The sequence below is a fragment of the Hylobates moloch genome, unplaced genomic scaffold (genome assembly GCF_009828535.3).
Source record: "Hylobates moloch isolate HMO894 unplaced genomic scaffold, HMol_V3 SCAFFOLD_10, whole genome shotgun sequence".
Lineage (NCBI taxonomy): Eukaryota > Metazoa > Chordata > Mammalia > Primates > Hylobatidae > Hylobates > Hylobates moloch.
In genome coordinates this window covers 84,280,515-84,302,206 of record NW_026652285.1, presented here as the reverse complement: position 1 = coordinate 84,302,206, position 21,692 = coordinate 84,280,515, and the positions used below count along the sequence as shown (strand labels likewise).

The 21,692-nt window shown below is 43.5% G+C and overlaps 1 protein-coding gene across 6 annotated transcripts in view; it reads left to right on the top strand.

Annotated features, from left to right (window-relative positions):
• The window catches only part of SUSD1 (sushi domain containing 1), a 135,668-nt gene that overhangs the window by 6,104 nt on the left and 107,872 nt on the right, over positions 1-21,692 (top strand). For 5 of the 6 annotated variants that reach the window (XM_032164871.2, XM_058445864.1, XM_032164872.2 and 2 more), the window contains 2 exons: positions 11,894-12,007; positions 18,522-18,677. In XM_032164871.2, the coding sequence (XP_032020762.1) occupies positions 11,894-12,007; positions 18,522-18,677 (270 nt within the window). Of the gene's footprint in view, positions 1-1,516; positions 1,528-11,893; positions 12,008-18,521; positions 18,678-21,692 lie in introns of those variants that run through there. The other variant, XM_058445867.1, reaches the window with a different exon arrangement.

Here is a 21,692-nt window from a genome sequence, read left to right as displayed (position 1 = left end):
AGTGCTCTCTGTCTTGCAGGGATTTAAAGCAGAGTCTGTGTTTTCATTTCTGGATTTTTTTTTTGTCAGGAATGTTGGAAAGGAGAGAACATGAGATTTCTCAGATTCTTTCCACCTCTGGAATTTGGTGCAATCTCTTAAGAGCAATGCAATTTTATATAGTGTTAGAGACCACTTGGGAATGCTTTTTCTTCCTGAGTTTTGGGCCCCGTTGGCTTATTTCCTCCCGTTGTTTGATCTGTCTTTCCAAATTTGACAGACAGAATCTCAGGAAGTTTGTGCAGTGGATTTGTTTGGTCTGACTGTGAATGGTTGAGGGTTAGGTTAAAAGCAGATTTAGAATTGAAGCACTGCATTTGTGCTTTTTTGTTATTGTTGCTGTTGGGTTTTTAGAGATGTGGTATAGATTTATGGCCAGGTTAATCATGAACTCCTGGGCTCAAGTGATCCTCCCATCTCAATCTCCCTAAGTGCTGGGATTACAGGTGGGAGCCATTGTGCTTGGCCTGCATTTGTGCTTTTAAACTACCTTCTTCCCTTGACTGTGAACATCTCTTTACTGTACTATTAAAGTCCATCAGCTAATGTCTTAGAAGTACACTGAAGTTGTTGCTCGTGTATTGAAGTAAAGAGTGAGAGTGGTTCTCAGAGGCTGGCAGCCTCCCTCCCATCCTGAGTTGCGGCTTTACTTGGCTGCAGTGGAGAGGAAGGAGAGGTGGGCAGGGCTGAACAGGTGAGGAGCTGAACTTTCAACTTCTGAGTCAGCTGTTTCCCAGAAGGCTGGGAAGACGTGGCGAAGACAGGGAGTGATTATGTAAATTTGAATATTATGGTTTCGGGACATCAGCCCATCAATGGGTAGACACCTGAATGCACAAAGATATTGCTCTTGATTTTTGCATCAGTGCATTTCTCTGTCACTCTTCCCATTGGTGTAATTGGGAGTTGGCTAGCCAACCACCAGTGTTAGTACCTTCTTTTATTCATTAACATTATTCATTGTTATAACAATGTCTAACACATTTTAATTGCTTTTCGTGTTTTAACTCATTGATATGGTTTGGCTGTATCCCTACCCAAATCTCGACTTGAATTGTAGCTCCCATAATTCCTATGTGTTGTGAGAGGGACCCGGTGGGAGACAATTCAATCGTGGGGGAGGTTTCCCCCGTACTGTTCTCGCGGGAGTGAATAAGTCTCACGAGATCTGATGGTTTTATCAAGGGTTTCTCCTTTCACCTGTCCCTCATTCTGTCTTGCTGCTGCTGTATAACACATGCCTTTTGCCTTCTGCCATGATTGTGAGGCTTCCCCACCCACTTGGAACTGTGAGTCCATTAAACCTCGTTTTCTTTATAAATTACCCAGTCTCGGGTATGTCTTTATCAGCAGCATGAAGACAGACTAATATACACTCATTTACTTTTTAATCCTCACAACAACCATATAAAGTAGGTTTATTGTTATTCTCATTTTACAGATTTACAGGACACTGAGGCACAGAGATCACCAAGGATTACACAGCTAGTAAGTGGCATAGCTAGGATTGTAACTAACCCAAGCGCTTGTAACCACCATGCCAAATACCAGGCACTGCATCCTGCAGACTGTTTCTAACAATAATAACAAAATCTGCGGAAATGGACATAAATATTCATGTCAGTTGTCTCATATTTGCATATGGCTTTACACTTCATACAGCATTTATATTTCTCATTTAATCTTGACCACAACATCTTCATCTCATGGATTACAGTTAGAGACCTAGCTGGGCACAGTGGCTCATGCCTGTGATCCCAGCACTTTGGGAGACTGTAGCAGAAGTATCGATTGAGCCCAGGAGTTCGAGACCAGTCTGGGCAACATAGGGAGATCCCGTGTCTACAAAATAATAATAATAATAAATTAGCTGGGCGTGGTGGTGCATGCCTGTGGTCCCAGCAGGTGCTCGGCAGGCTGAGGTGAGAGACTCACCTGAGCCTGGGAGGTAGAGGCTGCAGTGAACCGTGATTGTGCCACTGCACTCCAGCCTGGGTGAAAGAGGGAGACCAAAAAAAAAAAAATTGGAGAACTGACAGTTTAACTTGCTAAAATCACATAACTAAGGATCAGGACTCCAACCCTGACTCTGGTTGAGACACCAAAACCTGTCTCACCCTCTCATTGTTAGGTGTAGTTTTAGCTGGGGTAGTCACTGCAGAGCTGGGACGGGTAGTGAAGCTAGCTCAGCAGGCTTAGCTGGGGGATATGCTAATAGTAACAAAGAACAGTTGTCAGGTTTTCTCTCCTTTTAGATTTTGGGTTCTTCAACTTTCCTCTTTCTCTGCCAGTAATTCTAGACGTCCCTTGGGGTCCCTCACCTCTGCAGTTGTTCCCTCGGTTACTACATGGCAACCACCTCTCTGCTTTCAGGCCCTGAGTATGCTGACGACAGAACTAAAGCCATCCTTGACATGGGTACCGAGTGCCCCCGACACAGCTCTCCCTCAGATCATAGCAAAGCCCTGGTGATCTTTCTCTGGGCTGGAGAATTCCTCTCCCTTGGGTTATTCTATTATATTTGTCCCACAGCTGTGCTATGTGGCAATCGAGACTTGGTGAAAGACTTCTTTCAGTATCGCCTTTTCTTTCCCCAGAATTCTGACTCCAGTCCCTGAGGTTGAGGTTGAGCTAGTCTGGCAGTGCTCCTCTCCGTGTGGTCCACCTGGGAGCAGTTTAGAAACGCTGATTCTCAGGCCCTGCCTCTCCCCTACTGAATCAGAATCTTTGGGGACACTGTGTTTTAACAGGATCTCCAGGAAGCATGACCAGCTGTCTTGGTTTGCACAGAATTGAGGGGTTTCCCGGGACACAGGACTTTTTGTATTAAAACTAGGACGAGTTAGTCACTCCATCTCCAGGTGATTCTTAACTGACCCTCAGGCTGTGGAACAGTGGACCCGTGTGGTCAGAGAGTTGTCCTGCAAAGTCCTGCAGAATAGGCTAATCATGGCTGAATAATAAGCACCCCTGCCTGTATTTCTTTGGAAACCACCTTCTCATCTGCAGATAGTCTGAGAAGCCTTGGTAGCCTGGAACCCATCTTAGGTTTTTTTGCGGGTGTGGGGAACAAATATGTATTGAGCCAAATTCTACTGCATGCCAGGTACTGTCTTTGGGGTTATACTTATGCTAAATTTCTTTTTCTTTCTTTCCTTTCTTTCTTTCCTTTCTTTCTTTCCTTTCTTTCTATCTTTCTTTCTCTCTTTCTTTCTTCCTTCCTTCCTTCCTTCCTTCCTTCCTCCCTCCCTCCCTCCCTCCCTCCTTCCCTCCTTCCTCCTCCCTCCCTCCTTCCTTCCTTCTCTCTTTCTCTTTCTTTCTTTCTTTCTTTCTTTCTTTCTTTCTTTCTTTCTTTCTTGGTCTTTCTTTCTCTCTCTCTCTTTCTTTCCTTTCTTTTTGATGTGTGTATCTCATCTAAATAAATGACTCTTAATGGGTCATTAAAACAGGTACCCTAAGAATGAAGTGTATGCCAGGTGTGGTAGCTCACACTTGTAATCCCAGGACTTTGGGAGGCTGAGGAGGGTGGATTGCTTGAGGTCAGGAGTTCAAGACCAGCCTGGCCAACATGGTGAAAGCTCATCGCTGCTAAAAATATAAAAATTAGCCGGGTGTGGTGGTGCACATCTGTGGTTCCAGCTACTCAGGAGGCTGAGACACGAGAATTGCTTGAGCCTGGAAGGCAGAGGTTGCAGTGAGCTGTGATCGTGCCAATGCTCTCCAGCCTGGGGACAGAGTGAGACCTTGTCTCAAAAAAAAAAAAAAGTGTCAAAGACCTAGTATTTGATAGCACAACACTACAACAGGGTTACTATAGTTAATAATAATTTAATTATATATTTTAAAATAACCAAAAGACTATCACTATTGTTTGTAATACAGAGGATAAATACTGAAAGGGATGGATATCCCATTTTACAATACATGATTACTACGCATTGCATGCCTGCATCAAAACATCTCAGTTACCCCATAAATACACCTATGTACTCACAAAAGTTAAAGTTAAAAATAAAAAAGAAGGAAATGTCAGAACTTTAGGGAGAAAGGACTTTCGGGGTGCTCTTTATCCTCTGCCACTCAAAATGTGATCCACCTGTGAGCGTCTTAGAAATCCAAAATATAGGGCTCCTCCCCAGACCAAGTGAATTGGAGCCTGCAGTTTAACAAAGGTTAAGATCCCCAGGTATTTTTTTTTTTTTTTTTTTTGACACTGATTTTCGCTCTGTCACCCAGGCTGGAGTGCAGTGGCGTGATCTCGGCTCACTGCAACCTCCGCCTCCCGGCTTCAAGCGATTCTCCTGCCTCAGCCTCCTGAGTAACTGGGACTACAGGCACCGGCCACCACACCGGCTAATTTTTTGTATTTTTAGTAGAGATGGGGTTTCACCGTGTTAGCCAGGATGATCTCAATCTCTTGACTTCATGATCCGCCTGCCTCGGCATCCCAAAGTGCTGGAATTACAGGCATGAGCTACTGTGCCTGGCCCAGGTGTTTTTTTGTTTGTATTTTTCTTTTTTAGTATGTATGTATTTTTTTTTACCTTTATGGGTACATAGTAGGTGTGTATATTTATGGGATATATGACTTTTCTTTTTCTTTCTTTTTTTTTTAGAAACAAGATCTCACTCTGTTTTCTAGGCTGGAGTGCAGTGGCAGGATCATAGCTTATGTAACTTTGCACTCCTGGGCTCAAGCAACCCTCCTGCCTCAGCCTCCCCAGGTGATTTGAATGCACTTTAAAATTCGAGAAGCCCAAAGTCCTTGTTTTAAAGATGAAAAAACTGAGATCCAGAAAGCTTAAGTGGTGTGCTCAAGGTCACACAGTGAATTCAACTCAGCTAGATTTAGGATCCAGCTCTAACTAGCTTTCAAGTCCAGTGCTTCCCCCTATACCTGGCTGCCATTCTCTAAGGCCATGTGTTTGTCTGGGACTATTTATTAAATAAACTTGAACTTAATTCAGTTTCTTTTAAAACATTTTCTATTCTATCCTTCACTAATTCAGACTGGACTTCCTTTAATTTATCTGAGTGAGTCCCACCTCTTTGCTTCTTAATATTTTTTATGTTTATTAGATTTACTCAATAGTTACATGAAATAGCCATTTTCCAGCTGATATTAAGTTTTTTTGTTTGTTTTGTTTTTTGAGACAGAGTCTTGATCTGTTGCCCAGGCTGGAGTGCAGTGGCACAGTCTTGGCTCACTGCAACCTCTGCCTTCCGGGTTCAAGTGATCCTCTTGCCTCAGCCACCTGAGTAGCTGGGATTACAGGTGTCTGCCACCATGCCTGGCTAATTTTTTTGTAGAGACGGGGTTTCACCATGTTGGCCAGGCTGGTCTCAAACTCCTGGCCTCAAGTGATCTGCCCTCCTTGGCCTCCCAAAGTGCTGGGATTACAGGCGTGAGCCACTGCGTCTGGCTGAGTTTTTGCAAATGGATCTATGTAAATTCCACATCTTTATAACGACAAGTTTTTTTAATTTTATTTTTAACATTTTTAAAGAGACAGTCTAGCTCTGTTGCCCAGTCTGGAGTGCAGTGGCTCCATCAAAGCTCACTGCAGCCTTGATCTCTTGAGCTCAAAAGATCCTCCCACATCAGCTTCACAAGTAGCTGGGATTACAGGTATGCACCACCTTGCCCAGCTAATTAAATTTTTTTTTTTTTTTTGGTAGAGATGGGGTCTTGCTATGTTGATCAGGCTGGCACTTTGGGAGGCTGAGGTAGGAGGATTATTTGAGGCCAGGAGCTTGAAACCAGCCTGGGCAACATAGTGGGATCCTGTCTCTAAAAAAAAAATAAATAAAATGAAAAATTAGCCAGGTGTGTTGGGATGTGCCTGTTGTCCTAACTACTCTGGACGCTGAGGAAGGAGGATAGCTTGAGCACAGGAGGTCGAGGCTGCAGTGACCTGTCGCCACATCATTGCACTCCAGCCTGGGTGACAAAGGCGACAGAGTGAGACCTTGTCTCAGACAAACAAACCAAAATGATGAGATTACAGGTGTGAACCACTGCACCTTGCCCTAGACAAGTATTATATATAAGAAAAAAATTTTAAAAATTTGCATTTGTCAACCTTAAATAATGAGATTCAGAATGTATGATTACATATAGAGTTTATTAAAGCATAAAACTTGAGGGTAGCCACTGGGAAACACTGACTTCAAATGAATAAGTGTTCATTCAAAAATGGGAAAGTTACAGTATCATTTATGTAGAAATTGTAGCAGAATTACATTTTCCATACAAGACCAGTGCATATGCCACAGCAATTTGGTTGGTTGCAGATTGCTACACTCCAAGGAAAATTACTTTATTACTCTATGAGGAGAGATAGTGATCTAAGGGGGTCTTATCTCTGGTGCCATTTGGGCTTAATTATTTACAGGGGGAAAAAAAGGCAGAAGTTACAGCTGTATACTTTGTGACTCAAACTGCATAGCCACATTCCTCTCAAGGCTTGGTATAATTTAAAGTTCCAACAGCTTTAAGTTTGAATTACTTAATTTCTCATATTTCATTGTTTCAATAGAATCATATTTATGTCTGTTATTGTACTACACACATTTATGTGTGATTTCAGTATCTACTTAAGGTTTTTAGCCTTTGAACAGCATGTTTATATTGTCTGTTCACTGGAGAAGTAGCTTATAGTGGGCTTCTTTGGTTTTCAGTGAAAAATTCTTACAGGCTTCCTTAGCTTGGGTTACTTTAGTTACTTGTTCTCTAAAGCTATGTACCTGCTATCTACAATCTCTCAATGGCATCATGAGAAATTCGGGATCCAGACACAAAATGATTTCCCTATAGAAATTTGTGTTTCCCTCCCCCTTTTTGCCATCAAGGCTTTAATTATATTAGCCCCCAAGTGAAAACAAACCAAATGTTTATCATCAGATTGTGTACCATATATTACCAGATTATCATCAGACGCAAATTGTGCATCATATATTCTGCATCTTGCATGAGGCAGTTGTTTCATGGTTGTCTACATTTGTTAAAACCCACTGAAACTGCACACTTAAACATGGGGGCGTTTTATTTTATGCATATTATATCTCAATAAAGTTGATTTTTAAAATAAAAAATGTAATTTTCAATATTTTTTTCTTACTATTTTGGTAAAGTAGATATAAGGCAAAACTTTACCATTTTAGCTATTTTGAAGTGTGCAATTGAGAGGCACGTTGTGTATTGTTGTGCAACCATCACTACCATCCATCTTCAGAACTTTCTCATCATCCCAAACTGAAACACTACCCAAGATTTAGGGTATTTAATAAGATTGCATTCTTTTTTTTTTTTTTTTTGGACGGAGTCTTGCTCTGTCACGCAGGCTGGAGTGCAGTGGCGCAATCTCAGCTCACTGCAACCTCCGCCTCCCGGGTTCAAGCGATTCTCCTGCTTCAGCCTTCTGAGTAGTTGGGATTACAGGCGCACGCCACTGAGCCTGGCTAAGTTTTGTATTTTAGTAAAGACGGGGTTTCACCATGTTGACCAGGCTGGTCTCAAACTCCTGACCTCAGGTGATCCCCCCACCTTGACTTCCTGAAGTGCAGGGATTACAGGCATGAGCCACCGTGCCTGGCCAAGATTGCGTTCTATCTACAAATTAAATTGGGGATAATGTTCATATGTTCATCATTGTAGGGTTGATCACAAATGGGTTTTTGAACTTGACCCAGGATCCATTATTTAGAAAGTATTTCCGAGATTTTGGTTGCATGTTATTATGAATTTTTTTTTTTTTTTGAGATGAAGCCTCACTTTGTCACCCAGGCTGGAGTGCAGTGGTGCTATCTTGGCTCACTGCAACCTCTGCCTCCAGGGTTCAAGTGATTCCCCTGCTTTAGCCTCCCGAGTAGCTGGGACTACTGGTGTGTGCCATCACGCCTGGCTAATGTTTTTGTATTTTTGATAGAGACGGAGTTACGCCATGTTGGCCAGGCTGGTCTCAAACTCCTGACCTCGAGTGATCCACCTGCCTCAGCCTCTCAAAGTGCTGGGATTTATAGGCATGAGCCACAATGCCTGGCCCTGCATGTCATTATGAATTGACAATGTACTGATCACATGGTTTAAAATGTTTTGTGCTAAAATGTTAATGTGTTAAGATGGTTAAATATATTTACCCATATGATGGACATTTAGGTATGGGGACTCATCCTCACTTCACTTTGGCGTGTTGTCCTTCTAATCGGGAGCCTTCTGGTTCATTTTCTCCCAGTTGTAAAGTTCTGTTTTGTGCAGCATCAGTGAAGGAATCTGGGCATTTAACTATTCCTTGAAGGTATTTTCAAGCAGTTCCTTGAACTTTCATTCCTATTCCTTATGTCTGTCTTCTGAAATTTGCAGAGACTCTGCTTCCTGGGCCTTTCTAGGATTGGCTTTTAGTTCTTCCTCTCTGCTAAGGCAATTACCATGCATCCATCTCTTTTTCTTTTTTAACAGAGATAAGGTCTCATCATGTTGCCCAGGATTTATCTTGAACTTCTGGGATTAAGGCCTCCCAAAGTGCTGAGATTACAGGCATGAGCCGCTATACCTGGCCCATCCATCTCTTTCTCATCTACTTTATTTTTATTTTTTGGGATGGAGTCTTACTCTCTTGCCCGGGCTGGAGTGCAGTGGCGTGATCTCAGCTCACTGCAACCTCAACCTTCCAGGTTCAAGAGATTCTCTTGCCTCAGCCTCCCGAGTAGCTGGGATGACAGGTGACCGCCACTGCGCCTGGCTAATTTTTGTATTTTTAGTAGAGATGGGGTTTCACAACGTTGACCAGGCTGGTCTTGAACTCCTGACCTCAAGTGATCCGCTCGCCTTGGCTTCCCAAACTGCTGAGATTACAGGCGTGAGCCACTCCGCCTGGCCTCATTCTCATTTTCTGAAATACTGTTAGCATCTTTTGTCTGCTATCATCTTCTCTCCCAGGGTTTATACCTTCCTAGTCTTTTATGTAATTTCCCCCCCAGTGCATTTGATAATATTTTCTAATTCTTTAACATCTTTAAAATTTTATTTACTAATCCCTAAATCCCCATTTTTTCCTTTTTTCAGGCTTCTTGTATTAAAATTCGGGTGTTTCTTTTTTTTTTTTTTTTCTTGGCTGCCTGCTTTTCTCTCTCTTTTTTAGGCATCAAACCAACTGAGACTGGGAGATTTCCAAACACGCCAACCATGCTGCTGTTTTGTGTGTTCTTTTTTAAAATAAGAGATAACACAAAAATGAGAAAAACCATTAATTGTCACTATGTAATACCAAATTAACCATGGAATATTTACAAAATTTATTCTCTCTCAGACCATAAAGAAAAATGCAACAAATTTGAAAAAAGTAAAAATTTTAAAGGCCGCATTGAAGTATAAAAGTATACTCTTAAGGTATAAAAACGCATAAAACTTACATTTTCTGGAGTAAATATGTTTTTATACCTAGTGTTAAACATTTCAGTTTTGATATTCCCTTTGTCCTAAGAATTATTTAGGAGAATGTTCTGTGGTTTGCAAGTATGTTTCTTTTGGGGATGCCAGTCTTATGTTTTGTTTGATAGTTTTATTACATTATTATGAGGTCAGATAATTTAGCCTTTAACATTTTTACTTGTTTGGAATTTGTTGCATTTGTCTTTATGGTCTGAGATACAATAAATTTTGTAAATATTCCGTGGTTAATTTGGCATTACCTAGTGATGATTAGCGGTTTGTCTTATTTTTGTGTTATCTTTTATTTTTTTAAAAAAACATGCAGAACAGGCCAGGCGTGGTGGCTCACGCTTGTGATCCCAGCACTTTGGGAGGCCGAGGCGGGCGAATCACGAGGTCAGGAGATCGAGACCACGGTGAAACCCCGTCTCTACTAAAAATACAAAAAAACTTAGCCGGGCGTGGTGGCGGGCGCCTGTAGTCCCAGCTACTCAGAGAGGCTGAGGCAGGAGAATGGCGTGAACCCGGGAGGCGGAGCTTACAGTGAGCCGAGATTGCGCCACTGCACTCCAGCCTGGGCGACAGAGTGAGACTCCGTCTCAAAAACAACAACAACAACAACAACAAAAACAAAACAAAAAACATGCAGAACAGCAGCATGGTTAGAGTGTTTAGAAATCCCTGGTCTCAGTTGGTTTCATGCCTGGAGCAGCCTAAGGGCTAGGCTGTCTTACCTGGATAATAATGGAGCCAAACCTAACATGAAATTCAATGCTAGAAAGATTCTCTTTACTAGGTCGCTCCTGAAATTACAGAGGCACTGAGAGCGAAACACAATATACCACATAGCCTTGGGTAGAAATTCTTGTTTGATCTTGGGCCATATATCACCATCTGGTAGATTTGGATGTTTTAGAAGTTTTAGCCTCAAACAATTCTGCTGTTTATTTCAATAATTGGGATCTGGTCATCCTACTGGGACTTGGCTGTTATATCACTGTCATCTTAAACACATTCATTTTTTTCTTTGAAAAAAAAAAATGAGTAGAGTAATAGGCAGCTGTGTTCCTCTTCACTCCATTTGCTTTTTGAGTTGCAGCAAGTAGGATTTCAGATTTCTCTATCCAGGCAGTCAATAAAAATATATCGAGTGTCTGCACTGTGCCATCATAACATATGGGCAAATGACATCATCCCTATCCTTGAGTGGCTCATTCATAATACTGGCTGGGAAGACAAAGCTAGAACCAAATATAATGACACATTAACATGATCGATAGGGGAATGTGCCAGTGTTAGGGCAGCACAGAGGAAGATGAATTTAATTTTCCTTAAGAATGGAGGAATGGGCCAGGCGCGTTGGCTCACACCTATAATCCCAGCTCCTTGGGAGGCTGAGGCCGGTGGATCCCTCGAGCTCAGGGGTTCGAGACCAGCCTTGACAACATAGGGAGACCCCATCTCTACAGCAAATACAAAAATTAGATGGGTGTGGTGGCGTGCGCCTGTAGTCCCAGCTACTTAGGAGGTTGAGGTGGGGAGAACTGCATGAACCCGGGAGGTCAAGGCTGCAGTGAGCTGAGATCATGCCACTGCGCTTCAACCTGGGCAACGGAGTCAGACTCTACCTCAAAAAAAGAAAAAAATGGAGTAATGGGGAAGACCTCAGAGGGAATGTGACATTAAGCTGGGTCTTAAAATATGAATAGGTGCTAACTAGGTAAAGAAGAAGGCATAGGCATTTTAGGTATAGAGAGTATTGTGATTGTGGCATGCAAGTAGGATAGTGGATATTCTGTTAGGGAAACAGTAGTTAGCCTCTGACATCTGGCAAGTACCATGTGTGGTTGGGGCTTGGAAACAATGAGGCTGGAGGAGTATGTCTGGAGTGAGATCACTAAGAGCATTGACTGTGGCCTAGCATGGTGGCTCACGCCTGTAATCCCAGTACTTTAGAAGGCCAAGCTGGGTGGATTGCTAGAGCCCAGGATTTCGAGACCAGCCTGGGCAACATGGCAAAACCCTGTGTCTACAGAAAAAAAAAAAATTAGCCAGGTATGGTGATGTGTGCCTATAGTCCCAGCTACTTGGGAGGCTGAGGTGGGAGGTTCACCTTCTCCCAGGAGGTTGAGGCTGCAGCGAGCTGTGATTGTACCACTGCACTCCAGCCTGGGCGACAGAGCAAGACCATGTCTCAAAAAAAAAGAAAAAGAAAAAAAAAGACATTGATTGCCACACAGAGGAAGAGATTTGCACTTTATTCTGTGGGAAATAAACAGCCACTGAAGGTTTTTAAGGATGAGACTAGGTGTGTCCTGTGTTATTTTGGTCTTCAAATTTTGGTTCTCCATTGTAAATGTCCACTAACTACATGTGTCTCATCTCGTATTTTTCTTTTTCTGAAACATACAATTTATGATTCAGGTTTAGATGTCTGTGCCACTTGCCATGAACATGCCACATGCCAGCAAAGAGAAGGGAAGAAGATCTGTATTTGCAACTATGGATTTGTAGGGAACGGGAGGACTCAGTGTGTTGGTAAGTTCTGAACCCTGGGTTAAGTTGAAAAGCTGAATCAAGAAACAAGCTTCTCTTGTATTAAAGAGTTGATGTCCTTGGGGAAAAACATTGTTATTTTGTTCACATGTTTTTATTATAAGAAGTTTTGTCAATTATAATAAGTCTTTGTTTTAGTGTTTGGATACGTTCGTTCTCTAGTGTTTCCAAGATAGTATTCCTCATGTTAGAGGTCATTGAACTTGAATCTCTGGAAACTCTGGGACCTAATACAAATTTGACATCTGTTTTAAGTCTTAAGTTTAACTTCACAACTCAAGTGAATATTGCATTCCTTAATTTCTCTGGTTATTTTGATATAAAACTATTTATGTTAGTACTATGAGGAAAAACAAAACAATTCGCCACTGGACTTTTTGGTTAACTGGTAAAATACTGTTGCTTTGGGTCTTATGTCTGTCAGAATTCATCCTCCAAATTTTTGGTAGTTGTGATACTTTTAGGGACTTAGATGACTTAAAGGAATTCAAAGCCCTTTAGGTTAGAAGCATCTGAAATTATTTTTTGCCCCATGGTATCCACCATGCCATGACAGTCAGACAATATCCAGGTTCAAGCTCAATTCAGAGAGAGGGACTTTCACAACAACTTTACAATAGTAAATGCTGCAATAATCTTCCAATTTCCTCCCAGCAACCTTGTTATATGCATTAAAAATATTGATGGTTTTACCTTACAGTTGTGGATAGATGTTATATACAGCATTATTGTGATATCTTTGTTTGCTTTTTTTCTCCCAAAAGGAAAATAACAGCCAGGCATTGAGGCTTGATCTTGTAATCCCAGCTATTCTGAAGGTTGAGGTGGGAGGATCACTTGAGGCCTGGAGTTTGAGACCAGCCTGGGCAGCATAGTGAGACTCCCACCTCTAAAAAAAGTTTTTTTAAATTAGCCATATGTGGTGGCACATGCCCGTACTCCCAGGTATTTGGGAGGCTAAGGCAAGAGGGTGGCTTGAGCCCAGGAGTTCGAAGCTTCAGTGAGTATTTTTTTTTTTTTTTTTTTTTTGAGGTGGAGTCTTACTCTGTCACCCAGCCTGGAGTGCAATGCTGCGATCTTGGCTCACTGCAACCTCCACCTCCCAGGTTCAAGTGATTCTCCTGCTTCAGCCTCCTGAGTAGCTGGGATTACAGGCGTGTGCCACCACGCCCAGCTAATTTTTGTATTTTTAGTAGAGACTGGGTTTCACCATGTTGCTCAGGCTGGTCTCGAACTCCTGACCTCGTGATCTACCCTCTTTGGCCTCCCAAAGTGCTGGGATTAGAGGCGTCAGCCACTGTGCCCGGCCAGTGAGTTATTTTTATCTTTATTTTATTTGTAGAGACAAGGGCTTTCTGTTTCCCAGGCTGGAGTGCAGTGGCATGATCATAGCTCACTGCAACCTTGCCGCCACCCCCAGCTAAGCTGGTGTTTTTCTTTCTTCTTCTCTTCTCTTCCTTCTTTCTTTCTTTCTTTCTTTCTTTCTTTCTTTCTTTCTTTCTTTCTTTCTTTCTTTCTTTCTCTCTCTCTCTCTCTCTCTCCTTTCCTTTTCCTTCCATCCTTCCTCCTCCTCCTTCTTCTTCCTCCTCCTCCTCTTCTTTCTTTTCTCCTTCTCCCTCTCTCCTTCTCCTTCTTCCTCTTCCTCTTCTTCCTTCTCTTCTTCCTCTTCTTCATTTTTAGTAGATACAGGGTCTCACTACATTGCCTGGGGTGGTCTTGAGCTCCTGGGCTCAAGTGATCCTCCTGCCTCAGCTTCCTAAAGTGCTGGGATTATAGGTATGAGCCACCGCACCTGGCCACCACTGCACTCCAGTCTGGGTGGCAGAGTAAGATCCCATCTCCTAAAAATAAAAAAAAGAAACTAAAAACAAACAAAACAAAAAAAACCCAACGGAGTCTTGTCTTCAAAAAGTCACCTTTCACTTTGCAGACACAAGCTTTTGCAGTCACCAACCATTGCCCATTCTGCAGGCTGGAGTGAAGCCTTCTTTGACTCTTGTTTTTTAGGTTTCTACCCATGAGAAGTTTGGCTACCCTGCAGTCTGAGGCTCCACGGGGAATTTCTCCTAATGCTTCTCACCCTCCCATTCCTCACCCGCAGTTGCTAGCAGTGAGATAGAAATGAAGTTGAGAAGAATGGATAAATTTTTCTGTTTCCTTACCAAAGGAATTCCTCCTCCCATGGATGCTAGCTTGCCCTTTGACTTTTTTTTTTTTTTTGATGGCGTCTCCCTCTGTCACCCAGGCTGAAGTGCGGTGGCACGATCTCGGCTCACTGCAACCTCTGCCTCCTGAGTTCAAGTGATTCTCCTGCCTCAGCCTCCCGAGTAGCTAGGATTACAGGCGGGCACCACCACACCCGGCTAATTTTTGTATTTTTAGTAGAGACGAGGTTTCACCATGTTGGCCAGGCTAGTCTTGAACTCCCGACCTCAGGTGATCTGCCTGCCTCGGCCTCCCAAAGTACTGGGATTACAGGTGTGAGCCACCGCACCTGGCCCTGCCCTTTGATTTTTGAACAAAGAAACTCCTCTTAAAGGGCGGAAGGGGCTTTATTAATTTATGTGGTACTGCTCCCAGACAGCAGTCACTGTGCATCCTCATGCTTGGCCTGCTGAGACTGTGCCAGACACAGATTGCAGGCGAGGCTATACATGTGCCAGAGGTGCTACAACATGGTATTAAGCCTAGGGTCTTGAGAATTCTAGACTCCTCTACAAACCGAAATGTCCCTTCCAGTGAGGCCCAGGCTGGTCTTGAACTACTGGGCTCAAGTGATCTGCCTGCCTTGGCCTCCCAAAGTGCTGGAATTACAGGCGTGAGCTACTGCACCTGGCCCCACTGATAGTTTTAATATGGTGAATCATGTTCCAAAGCCAATGAAAATTTACAAACGTAATACAGTCATGTGCCATATAACGATGTTTTGGTTAATGATAGACCGGATATACAACAGTGGGCCCGTAAGGTTATATAATGGAGCTGAAAAATTCCTATCACCTAGAGATGTCGTAGCTGTCGTAATGTTATAACACAATGCATTATGTGTTTGTAGTGATGCTGGTGTAAGCAAACCTACTGTGCTGCCAGTTGTATAAAAGTATAGCACATACAATAATGTATAGTACATAGGCCAGGCATGGTGGCTCATGCCTGTAATCCCAGCACTTTGGGAGGCCAAGGCAGGAGGATCACCTGAGGCCAGAAGTTCAAGACCAGCCTGTCCAACATGGTGAAACCCCATCTCTACTAAAAATACAAAAATTAGCCGGGCATGGTGGCAGGCACCTGTAATCTCAGCTACTTGGGAGGCTGAGACAGGAGAATTGCTTGAACCCAGGAGGCAGAGGTTCAATCTCACCCAGGAGGCGAGATCGCACCATTGCACTCCAGCCTGGGTGACAAGAGTGAAACTCTGTCTCAAAAAAAAAAAAAAAAAAAGTATAGTATATTATACTTGAAAATGAGAATAAATGATTATATTACTGAATTATGCATTTACTATGCCATATGTTTTATCATTATTTTAGAGTGTACTTCTTCTACTTATTAAAAAAACCTAACTACCAAACAGCCTCAGGCAGGTCCTTCAGGATGTATTGCAGAAGAAAGCATTTTTATCATAAGAGATGACAGCTCCATGTATGCTCTTGCCCTTGATGACCTTCCAGTGGGATAAGATGTGGAAGTGGAAGACAGTGATATTATGATCCTGACCCTGTGTAGGCCTAAGCTATTGTGTGTGTGTGTGTGTGTGTGTGTGTGTGTTTGTGTCTTAGGATTTTTTTTTTTTTTTTAGCTAGGGTCTCACTTTGTTACCTGTGTTGGAGTGCAGTGGTGTGATCTCGGCCCACTGCAGCGTTGGCCTCCTGGGCTCAAGTGATCCTTCCACCTCAGGCTCCAAGTAGCTGAGACTACAGACGCATACCACAACACCAGGCTAATTTTGTTTATTTTTTGCAGAGATGAGGTCTCACCATGTTGGCCAGGCTGGTCTTGAACTCTGTAGCCCCGGCTGGAGTGCAATGGTGCGATCTCTGCTCACCGCAACCTCCGCCTCCTGGGTTCAAATGATTCTCTTGCCTCAGCCTCCCAAGTAGCTGGGATTACAGGTGTGCACTACCACACCTGGCTGATTTTTTTATTTTTAGTAGAGACGTGGTTTCACCATGTTGGCCAGGATGGTCTTGAACTCCTGACCTCAGGTGATCTGCCTGCCTCAGCCTCCCAAAGTGCTGGGATTACAGACTTGAGCCACTGCATCTGGCCAAGAAAGATACTTTTTTTTTTTGATTTTTTTTTTGAGATGGAATTTCACTCTTGTTGCTGAGGCTGGAGTGCAATGGCATGATCTCAGCTCACCGCAACCTCCACCTCCCAAGTTCAAGCAATTCTCCTGCCTCAGCCTCCTGTGTAGCTGGGATTACAGGTGCCCGCCACCATGCCCAGCTAATTTTTGTATTTTTAGTAGAGATGGGGTTTCACCATGTTGACCAGGTTGGTCTCGAACTCCTGACCTCAGGCGATCCACCTGCCTCAGCCTCCCAAAGTGCTGGGGATTACAGGTGTGAACCAACACCCCTGGCCAAGAAAGATACTTTTATAAATTTCGTGTAGCCTATGTGTACAGTGTTTAGAAAGTTTACAGTAAGGCTGGATGTGGTGGCTCACACTTGTAATCCCTTTGGGAGCACTTTGGGAGGCCAAGGTGGGAGGATCCCTTAAGGCCAGGAGTTTGAGACTAGCCTGGGCAACATAGTGAGAGCTGATCTCCACAATTAGAAACTAGAAATTAACTGGGCACGATGGCTTGTGCCTATAGTGCTAGCTGCTCCTAGCCCCAGGAGGCTGAGGCAAGAGGATTGCTTGAGCCCAGGAGTTCAAGGCTGCAGTGAGCTATGATCGTGCCAGTGCACTTTAGCCTGGGTGACAGAGGGAGACCCTGTCTCTACATAAAAATAAAAGTCTACAGTTGTGTATCCTAATGTTCTAGGCCTTCCTATTCACTCACTCACTGACTTACCTAGAGCAGCTTCCAGTCCTGCAAGTTCCATTTCATGGTAAGTGCTCTCTAGAGGCGTATCAGTTTTTTATATTTTATACTATATTTTTACTGTACCATTTCTATGTTTAGATATACTTAGATACACAAATACTTCCCACTGTGTTACAGTTGCCTACGGTATTCAGTACAGTAACATGCTATACAGGTTTCTAGCCTAGGAGCACTACACTCTACCGTATAACCTAAGTGTGTAGTTGGCTATGCCATCTAGGTTTGTGTAAATACACCCTATGATGTTCCCACAATGATGAACTTGCCTAATGACACAATCCTCAGTACGTGTCCCCATCATTAAGTGACATATGACTGTAAAATAAAAATAATAAAAAAAAAACCACCCAGATCTTCTGGAGGGTACTTTTGAGTGAGCAGGAATTGAGTGCAATTGTGAGAGGCCATTAAACGGATATGAGGGGCCCACTGGTGAAATAAAACATGAAGTAACAAACAAGCTACAAATTCATAAGTTGATGATTTTTCTCCCAAAAAAAGCTAACTGGATAGATCAGCTCTAAAAGGATGCACAATTTGGTCATAGGAGTTTCCTCTTAAATTAGAGGGTTAGGCAGAGTCAGCAAACTATGGCCCATGGGCCAAGTTCGACCTGCTGCCTGTTTCTGTAGGTGGAGTTTCACTGGAACATAGCATTGCTTGGTAGTTTACCTGTTGTCTACGGCTGCTTTCGTGCCCATGAGCAAGGTGAGTTGTTGCAACAGATACTGTGAGAAAAGTTTGCTGACCCCTGAGCTAGAGGGCAGAGATGAGAGGGAGATTTACTTTCATTTTGCATCTTTCAGTGTCATATTATTGAATGAAAAACACTCCGGGCAAGCTTCTGGGGACTCATCGAGCATCCATGTTCCAGGCCTCTGCACTGAGGGACTAACATTATTCACCACAGGTCATTGACCATTAGCATGAGCTGTTCCTGCTCCTGCCTTAGCCCTGCTCCGGATGAGGCTGCAGCACTAATTCCATTGTGTTTCTTGGTAGTTCAGATGGAAGAAATTTTCCAGTTAATCACTGGCTGTAAAATCACCCTACCCTGGCTTTCATGAAAAACCATGAGAATGGCTGAACTGGAAAAGGGGAATTCTGCTGGTTTGTTTCCGTGGGCCTCTGAAAAGATCTTTTTAAGCTTGGAAAAGTTCAAAGAGAACCCTCTTCTCCCAATCTTCAAATCAGACGGATTGCCAGATTGAGGTGTTGTGTTTCTCTTGGGGTTTCATACACTCCTGGCACATAACTACGAGGGGCCCAGGTCCTGTAGTCTGGGGAGCATCGTGAAAGGAGAAGAGGCTGGAGAAATAGATCACTAAGGTGTGGCCACAGAACATTGGTTCCCGAGTCCATAGCATGGGAGGACAGTCTGGGCTGTTGAAGTCGGTGTGGATTGATAGCTCTTCCGGTGCCTTGTCTGTGTGTCAACAGATAAAAATGAGTGCCAGTTTGGAGCCACTGTTGTCTGTGGGAACCACACATCTTGCCACAACACCCCCGGGGGCTTCTATTGCATTTGCCTGGAAGGATATCGAGCCACAAACAACAACAAGACATTCATTCCCAACGATGGCACCTTTTGTACAGGTACTCAAGAAGGGGGCTGCGGTGTTGGCAATTGGCGATGGCAGGATAGTATCTGGGCTGTGTATTGTTAATATTAGGGAATTAATGTTAGTTTTGTTAGATGGGATAATGGTATTGTGGTATATAGGATAATATTCTTATTTTGGGAGATGCATGCTGAGGTATCTAGGGTGTTATGATGATGTATCTATAATAGTATTCCTTTAGTCTGTAAGCTACTTTAAATGGCAAAATGTAAACAACGATTGAATCTTGGGGGGGATGCGGGTCTATGGGAGTTCATTGTAGTATCCTTTTTTTTTCCTTGTAATATTTTGTTTGAACTTTTTTTTTTTTTTTTTTTTAAGGCAGGGTCTCACTCCATTGCCCAGGCTGGAGTGCAGTGGCACAATCTTGACTCTCTGTAACCTCCGCCTCCTGGGTTCAAGCGATTCTCCTGCCTCAGCTTCCTGAGTAGCTGGGATTACAGGCACCCACCACCATGCCCAGCTAGTTTTTGTATTTTTGGTAGAGATGGGGTTTCACCACATTGGCCAGGCTGGTCTCAAACTCCTGGCCTCAAGTGATCTGCCCGCCTCGGCCTCCCAAAGTGCTGGGATTAGTCATGAGCCACTGTGCCCGGCCTGATCATTTTGACAATGAATAGTGAGGAGGGACTCTCTGGAGATGGTGTGCCTCCTGCAGGTTCCTGTAACCACAGGTCAGGGGTCCTTGGGGTGAGTGGCACTCCTCAGCTCAGAGCACACTAATCCGGGGGCTGGCACCCGGCTGTTGGCTCACAGGAGGTCAGAGCTGTTCCTGTTAAGAGATGGGGGCTTGCCTCCCACATGTGTACGCTGAGTGAGGAGTGCGAGTTTTGGGAGCACAGGAGCTTTGTAGGTTGGGTCGAATACAGGGTGGGACAAACTCTCCTAATTTTTAGCGGCTCCTCTGTTATCTGAACTCTATAAACAGCATATGCTATTTCATGTTGCTCTCTGGCTTTCTAGGAAAATCTTTGAACAATAATGAAGAGGAAAGGCAGAAAAAGCCTCCTGGTTCTAAGATGCTTTTGCATAGACTTAATGACTCTGCTGGAAAGCTTCGTGATATTTAAAGGTTTTCAGGAAAAATAAAATGAAAGGAGAACATATTTTATCTTCTTAGCTACCAGGAACCATAGGTTCTTATGCTCGGATTCATCCTCCCTCTTGACCTGTACCAAGGCAGAATCTCTCAAAGGATACATTTGATTTATTCTTGGCATGAATGAACACATTCCTTCAGAAAAAACGTTTTATAATATCCTGTTGTTTTAGGTAGCAAATTACTGGCTGCATGGTTGCAGAAGTACAATGTTATAGTATTAAATTTTGTATATTAGGAAGAAAAGACACGAAAAAAAAGCATATAAGATGATGATCTAGTGTTTTGTTTATTCAATACACATTTCTCATGTACTTTTTCTTTTCTTTTTGAGATGGAGTCTTGCTCTGTTGCCCAGGCTGGAGTGCAGTGGCATGATCTCGGCTCACTGCAGGCTCTTCCTCCCGGGTTCAAGCAATTCTTCTGCTTCAGCCTCCTGAGTAGCTGGGACTACAGGTGCGCACTGCCACGCCTGGCTAATTTTTGTACTTTTAGTAGAGATGGGGTTTCACCATATTGGCCAGGATCGTCTTGATCTCCTGACCTTGTGATCTGCATGCCTTGGCCTCCCAAAGTGCTGGGATTACAGGCGTGAGCCACTGTGACCCAGGCTGGAGTGCAGTGGCACGATCTCGGCTCACTGCAACCTCCATCTCCTGGGTTCAAGCGATTCTCCTGTGATTCTCCTGTCTCAGCCTCCTGAGTAGCTGGGATTACAGGCACCCGCCACCATGCCCAGCTAATTTTTGTATTTTAGTAGAGACGGGGTTTCACCATGTTGGCCAGGCTTGTCTCGAAGTCCTGACCTCAGCTGATTCACCTGCCTCGGTCTCCCAAAGTGCTGGGATTATAGGTGTGAGCCACCACGCCCGGCCTTTCATGCACTTCTTATATGACAAGGCTGTGCTAGTGGGAGGGTGACGAGCAGACAGCTAATTTCAGTATAAAGTGTTAGTCATAGGTAAGCAAACAGCATTTACTGGAATCTAGGGGTCACTTATCTTGGCTGTGAGGAAGGAATCAGGGGAACTTTCTAGAGAATATGATCCCCGAAATTGTGTTTTCTAGGCTGTGGGAGTTTGCCAGGGAAAACTTACCACTGTATATTTATCAGTATATTTATAGTTCCAAGAGATGAATTCAGCTTTTGAAAGTTATGAAGAAGGCTGGGCATGGTGACTCATGCCTGTATCCAGGCCAGGGCTGGAGGATCACTTCAGACCAGGAGTTCAAGACCAGCTTGGGCAACATAATGAGACTTCATCTTTACAAAAAATAAGAAAATTAGCTGGATGTGGTGGCGTGTGCCTGTTGTCCTAGCTACTTGGAAGGCTGAGGTGGGAGGATCGCTGGAGCCCAGGACTTTGAGGCTGCAGTGAGCCAACGTTGTGCCATTGCACTCCAGCCTGGGTGACAGAGCGAGACTTTGTCTTAATTTTTTTTTTTTTTTAAGTTAGGAAGAAGAATGAGGAGGAGGAAGAGGGAGAAGATTGGTGGGAACAGGAGGAGGGAAGAAGAAGAGGGGAAGAGGAAAGAGAAGAAAATATTTTATGTAAGGGCCAAATAGGTGTCAGCCAAACTAGACCCAGTCTGCCTGGAACAAAATCCAGATCTAGGCTCTACTTTTATTTATTCCATTCTTGCAATGATTGAATGACCTTCCCTTTTGTAAAAAATTGAGGTATAGTTTACATACCATCAAATTCACCCTTTTGGTGTATACAACTCAGTGGTTTTTAGTATATTCACAAAGTTGTGCTAGCATCACCACTGTCTCATTTTGGAGCATTTCCATGCCCCCCCAAATGAAGACCATGTCCACTGGCAGCCATTCCCATGACCTTTCCTTGTGAGTTCTCCAGTTATCACTTTGTAAAAGCTGAAGAATTG